Source organism: Pteropus vampyrus, unplaced genomic scaffold (genome assembly GCF_000151845.1).
Source record: "Pteropus vampyrus isolate Shadow unplaced genomic scaffold, Pvam_2.0 Scaffold1000004870, whole genome shotgun sequence".
In the NCBI taxonomy this organism is placed as follows: Eukaryota; Metazoa; Chordata; class Mammalia; order Chiroptera; family Pteropodidae; genus Pteropus; species Pteropus vampyrus.
This window is the reverse complement of record NW_011919272.1, coordinates 1-6,449: the sequence shown is the minus strand read 5'-3', so window position 1 is coordinate 6,449 and position 6,449 is coordinate 1. Positions and strand designations below refer to the sequence as shown.

Sequence of the window (6,449 nt, the reverse complement as noted above, 5' to 3'; positions counted from 1 at the left end):
GGGGGTTAGCGCCACAGTCACAGTGGGCCTCGAATCCCTTCGCTGCACCCCAGCCCTGCCCTCACTGGGGAAATTGAGGCTAGGAAGTCTCCGGGCTGGCTCTAAGGGGCCGGGGGTCCCACTCACAGCTTGGTCCTCGGGAGCCATGGCCACTTCCCATCGCGGTAGCTGCACCCCCAGGACAGGTGCCTCCCTGCCCCCCAGGGTGAGGCGAAGCCCGCAAGGCCCCGGCCCATCCCCATGCCCAGGCTCACCCTGGCTGATGAGATGGTCAGAGAGAAACCCACTGAACAGACTGGCCGGGATGGCCACCAGCCAGGGCACCACGTTGAACACCCAGCCCTGCGGGGAAGGGCGGGGAGGGGCCTCAGAGCTGGCCAGGGCAGCTCGGCCACATGGCCACTCACACCCACTGCCCATCAAAGCTCTCCTTGCTCACAGGCCGGGCCTCCTTGGTCCTGACCCATCCCCACCGGGCTCCACCGGGCTCCACCGGGCCCCCAGCACTCCCCTGAGGCCAAGTCTCCCTCATGGCTCCCCAGCCACAGTCGGCAGAGGCAAGGGTGCACCCCGGCCCAGCAATGCGCAGCTCAGGGGGCCCCGGGTGGAGCAAGCCAAGTTGACCAGCAAGTGACACTCTTGTCTGCATCAGGTCCTTGCCAGCCCCTCCTCAGGACTGACCGTCTGCAAGTGGCCAGTCCTGGTGCAAGTGTGCCATCACGGGGGTGTGGGGCTGTGCCTTCCCGCCCCTCACAGATGCAGCTGGCCTTGGGCATGGGGGGCTCTGGGCGTCAGGGGAACCTGGGCATGGGGGGTCTTGGGCTTGGGGGAGCCTCTCCAGGCCCTGGGCCAGGCCGTTAGGGCCTCCAGGTAGGGAGTGCGGCCAGGGGCCCCCCAGCAGGCTGGCTCGGCCCCACCCACCTTGGAACTGGGGAACGTCTCCTTAAAGAAGGTGGGCAGCCAGGACAGCAGGATGAAGAAGGAGCAGGCCGCCGAGAACTGGGAGAAGATGGCTGCCCTGTGAGGATGGGCACGGCTCAGGCCACCACCCCAGCCCCGTCCCCAACCCCCAGGGCGGCTAGAGGCCCCGTGAGACCCAGGCCTGGCCCCTGTCCCCAACCCCCAGGGCGGCTAGAGGCCCCGTGAGACCCAGGCCTGGCCCCTGTCCCCAACCCCCAGGGCGGCTAGAGGCCCTGTGAGACCCAGGCATGCCGGCTCTGTGGTCGGTTGGTGCTGGGGACACGCAGGGTGCCCTGCCACCGTCCCTGCCCCATATGGTGACCCCCAAGGCAGCCGGCTCACCAGACAGAAGGCTTCCGGAAGAGCTGTCTCCAGGGGACCCTGGTGTCCCTGGCCACCGGCAGGCCTTGCACTAAAACACCCACGGCCAGGATGAGATCTGGAGAGAGCAAGCGTCCCTCGTGAAAGCTGCTCTGAGTCAGGGGACGGGCTGCTCCGAGGCCCGGTGACGGGGGGCCGTCTGCCGTGCCTGGTGCTGCGGGTACCCGTTTACGTGGAGTCTGACCAAACCTGCTTTCTCCTTCCTCACCCCGAACCCCGAGTCCCCCCAGCCCGCCGTCTGCCCTCTGAAGACGCAGCTGCTCCCGCTCCTGGCCCCGCCTGCCGTGGCTTTGCCCGCCGAGCCGCAGCGCCGGGTCCCTGCCGATGCGCCGGGGTCGGCGGCGGCCGGCGGGGCCCGGGGGCCAGGCCCTGGCCCTCCTGGTAGCTGTGTTCACGGCACTCGCCCACCCGGCCGCGGTTACCTTGTTCACTCAGCAGGTACCTGTACACGTAACACACCCACAGCAGGGTGAGGCCACCGGACACGTAGAAGACGCTTTGCCATCCGTACCAGTCCAGGAGCAGGGAGCCCACGGCCCCCGTCATCAGCGTCCTGGAAAGCAGAGGGAGCATGACGATGACCCTCAGTTTCACCCAAAGAGATTCTGAGCCAGTGCCTGCCGAGTCCCCAGGAACCCGGGTGGCCCCATGGGACGGCAGACTTCCGGACGCCACGCAGCGTGACGCGGCACGGGACCCTGCGTTTCTCGAACGTCTTGCTTCCAGGGCTTCACGTGGGCCTAGGATTGTGGTGCGCATCTCGTTAAACTGGAAAAGGCCGTGTTCTCGAGAGAGTTTTCTCGAGAACACGTCGGCATCAAACCTCCATGCTGTTTTGGCTTCTCTTATCGGAGAGGACGGAATTCTAAGGTTTCTGAACGCAAAAAAGCACGTCCTGCTGATGGCATTGTCACTAAAAGGCCCTGGGGCCCACCCCTCCCTGCACAGCGGTCTCCTGTCTGTTCAGGGACTGGTCCCCGGCTAGCCCTGCCCTGTGTCCCCCATCTGCCAAGGGTCGGCCAGGAGACCTTTAAAGAGACGGGAGGAAAGCTGGTGCCCGCACTGAAGACGCAGCTGCTCCCGCTCCTGGCCCCGCCTGCCGTGGCTTTGCCCGCCGAGCCGCACGCAGCACCGGGCACCTGCCCACGCTCCGGCCAGCAAGCCCATGGGGGCTGCCCTCCTTCCGAGCCTCCTTTTTTCCGTCTGTGAGGTGGGCACAGTCCCTCTCTCCACCCCCCCGCACGCGCGCGCGCGCGCGCGCGCACACACACACACACACACACACACACACACAAATACACACACACAGAGGCCCAGGCGAATGGCGTTTCAGAAAAACAAGGAATCTTCCCTTGTGCAAGTATGTCCCCCATTGCTGATCTGAAGTCACATGGCACTGGGTGCCTGGGGCTTTTATTTGGGCTGCTCCTGGCCCATCCACAGGCACCCCACCCGCTGAATTCTTGCCTGGACCGCAGAGCAGTGAAGGGACGGGCCTGAGGCGGGGGTGGGGGGGGCACGAGGTCCTATCAGGACGCGAGACTTCCTTGCCCCGAGTGAGGCCTCCACATGGACCTCTGGGTGGCTCACGGAGGAACATGACACGACATGTCTCCTCCAGACTGAGCGCAGGCCACCTCCCCCACCAGAATGGCCCCCCGCCAACCCCCGTCACCTGCCGCCAGCACCAGGGGACAGGAAAGGCCCAAAGGGAAGCACTTTGCAGAGATGGGAAGCGGCAGCCAGCGCCTCCGGCGCTCAGAGCCCGCCCTCCCGTGTCACCCACACAGGCTGTGGCCCTCCCCAGCCCACCTCCGGAGCTCTGCCAGGAGCACACCCGCGCCCGCCCCCCCGGGGGGCTCACCCGAACTGGGAACCGCAGCCCACGGCGCTGTAGGTGAAGGCTCGCTCACTCTCCCGGACCTTCTGCGACAGCAGGCTGGTCAGCGCGGGGAAGTAGAGCCCTGGAATGAACAGAGTGCCGAGGCCCGAGGCCCACGTGGCACCGGGTCCCCAGGGCTCCAGGGGCCGGCGAGGGCAGCTGGCGGAGGGCGAGAGCCGGCTGGGAGCTCTCCGGGGCCTGATGACAATGGGCCAGGCTGGGTGCCCCTCGTGCCAGCCTCACCCTGAGGGACCTGCAGAGACCTGGCTCTGCCACGCACATGCATGCACACGTGACACGCGCACACACTGACCGCACCGGCACACGCGGTCACACACGCACATGCTGTCACACTAGCCCCTGCCGTCACACACTCACACACACAGCCCACATAGAACCAGTGAGACCTGAACGGCCCAGCAGAACCTCACTGCTGGGTCCTAGAGTGCCACGGGCAGGCGGGGGAGGGCGCGTGGGACCTTCCTGTATGTGTCTTCGCTACTTCCTGTGAATCCATAATTATTTCAAAATCTCATTTCAGAAAACTGCATCGAAACGGCAGCTCCTGACCGTTACACTGTGTTATTTTCCAAAAGCTCTGGGTGTGGGCTGAGAAACAGGGGCTGCCTTCCCCTATCCATGCTGAGTGCCGGTCACCCAGGGTGACAGCTGCCCTGAGCCCTGGTCTGTCTCCTGCATGGGCCACAGCCCGGCCGCACAGGGAACTCCCCATACCCCCAGGGGGACAGAGAGAAACAGCCCGAGTCGAGGGCCCCACGTGGGTGCCCTACGGCCCAGCCCTGGGACCTGTGCCCACAGGATAGAGCACTAGCTCTGGGCCACGTGGGGGGCACATGCGGTGGGTTCCCAGGGGCCCAGGAACCTGCTCTGGACCACCAAGACCATGCAGGGCCCGGACCGGTGGGGCTGGTCAGAAAGAAGGCATAGGTAAATCCCAGGGGACCTGGGTCTCGGGGGCTGCGCCCCAGGATCTGAGGGACAGCAGGGCCTGGTCTGAAGCAGGTGGGGAGATGTAGCGAGGAAGGGCCCAGAGCCCACACGCTTGGATGGCTCCCGTGCTGTCGACGCTGCTGGTGTGGCAGGAGCTCAGGGACTACCCTTTCCCTCGGGAAGAGGGGGGCTGTGCACCCCCTGCCACCCACTCGGCTGGACCACCGGCATCTCTGGGGGCCCTCCAGAAGTTTAATGCCCCGGAACGTGGGAGCCAGAGGTCTTGGGAAACCTGGGGTCCCCACCGTGCCCGTCAGCCTGGAGACACTGATGGTTAGCACACGGCAACCTGGCTGCCGCCCAGGTCCCCAGAGGAGCCTTTAGGGCACGGGAGACGCCTGACGTTCAAACGTGCCAGGCTGTAAAGCGTTTCTAGAAAGGGAAAGCGGTCAGATCCCAAGGCATGGCCATACACCCGGCGGCCCGGGGAAGGCGCCAGGCAGGCAGCTGTCCGCGGGGACGGCCCCTGGGGACTGCCCCTGGGGACCGCCCTGCACTGCCCGGGCCAGGCTGGAGTGTCCTGGGGCCTTCTCAGCCACGGCGCTGAGGCAGTGACGCACCTGCTCGACAAGGCGGTGTGAGGCACACCACACGGGGAGCTCGCACCAGCGCACGCATGCTCAGTGCCCCCTGGCACGAACACGCACAGGCCAGCACACGCATGCACGCACACACACTCGCTCTCGGCTGCGGCGCCCTACCTTGGAGCAAGCCCGTGAGGATGCGTGAGAAGGTCATGAAGACCAGGTGGGCGCCGCCCAGGTGCGTGAGCAGCGGGGTGGCCGTGGTGATGACGCCCCAGGCCGTGGCCGAAAGCAGGATGATCTTCTCACCCCCGACCCTGAAGGGGCGACAAGAAGACGGTGACCGGGCGGCGACCGGGCTGAGCCACCGGGCGTAGCAGGGGCCCGTGCCATCCATCCTGGAGCAGCCCTCTGCAGCAGGGCCAAGGCGACAGAGCAGGGCCCAGCGTGGCCCCTCTGTGCCCACAGCCCCGGAGCCCTCAGCAGGGCGCTGAGTCCCTGAGGGGAGCTGTGCGCCGCCCCCCACATGGGCCTCCAGTCCCCCAGGGCCCATCCCCCGCCCCTGGGCAGGGCCTCTCCCCAAGTTAATGCCCTGGAGCCCCCTCCCCTGGGAGTAGCAGCAGCCGGGCTCGGGAGCAGGGCGTTACCGGTCCCCCAGGTGGCCGCCCACAACCTGGGTCAGGCAGTAGCCCCAGAAGAAGCTGCTGAGAGCGATGCCGGCCTCCTTCTTGTTCCAGCCGAAGTCCTGGCTCATGGAGACGGCGCACACGGGCATGCTGACGCGGGTGCAGTACAGCAGGCACGTGCCCAGCAGCAGCGTCGCCGTCCATGCCTGGCACTCGGGCCTGTGGCGGTGGGGGGTGTGGGGGTGAGGCCTGGGAGAGGCAGAGACCCCCTCCGTGCATGTCGAAAGCAGGACGTAGCCACCTCTCGAACGTCTAAATGCCTCTCCAAGGCAGACTCTGGAGATGTCGCCCTAACAGCAGAGGTTGGGAGCAGCCTGCGTGGCTGGCTACAGGGTGGGTTACACAAACCCCCATGGCCATGGACCCAGAGGGCCCAGGATGGCAGCCAGTGGGAGCCGACAGCCAGGACCCTGCTGAGGGGGCGCAGGCTGGGCAAGAGGACCCCCGCTGAGGCGGAGGGGAAGGGCCCCTCGGCTGGGGTAGGACCCTCCCGCAGTGGGAGCAGGATGGCCGGCCCCTGCAGGGCCCCTGGGAAAGCTGAGCCTGCCCAGAGGAGGGCCCTGGGCAGGCAGAGCTGGGCGGCCAGCGAGGGACACAGTGCTGTGGGGCCCCCTGGAGGGTCCTGAGCTGGGGCGAGGCAGCCTTGGTGCTGGGAAGGTCACCAGACAAGTGTCCACAGAGACACTGTCCATGGCACCCCTGGCCAGCGCTCCTCGACTATCGGTCACCGAAACCGAGGGCAGTCAGGAAGTTCCACAGCCGGGAGATGCCAGGGGACATCAGAGAGAAGGCGCAGAAAGCCGAATGCCCTGTGGACTCCGTTTTGCAATCCTGTGTCAAGATCGGCTCACTGCCGGTGACAAACACAAGGACGCTCATCTCGATGTGACTGGGGGGCAGGGTTTGGAGGGGACGGAGACACTGTGCTGCCCCTGCAGCACCCCTGTAAACCCAGATCTGTTCCCAAAGACGAAGCGTGCTTCTTAAAAACGAGGGGGCGAGCGT

The 6,449-nt window shown here is 66.3% G+C and overlaps 1 protein-coding gene across 1 annotated transcript; it reads right to left on the bottom strand.

Annotated features, from left to right (window-relative positions):
- Positions 1–65: 65 nt before the first annotated feature.
- Positions 66–6,442, bottom strand: LOC105311555 (solute carrier family 17 member 9-like; the record flags this gene model as incomplete). Its single annotated transcript, XM_011387529.2, has 7 exons — positions 5,406–6,442; positions 4,936–5,075; positions 3,206–3,305; positions 1,764–1,894; positions 1,303–1,399; positions 922–1,018; positions 66–342 (listed from the first exon to the last, which is right to left on the bottom strand). Coding segments are annotated over exons 1-7 (970 nt in total), but the record flags the coding sequence as incomplete, so codon positions are not given.
- Positions 6,443–6,449: the final 7 nt, after the last annotated feature.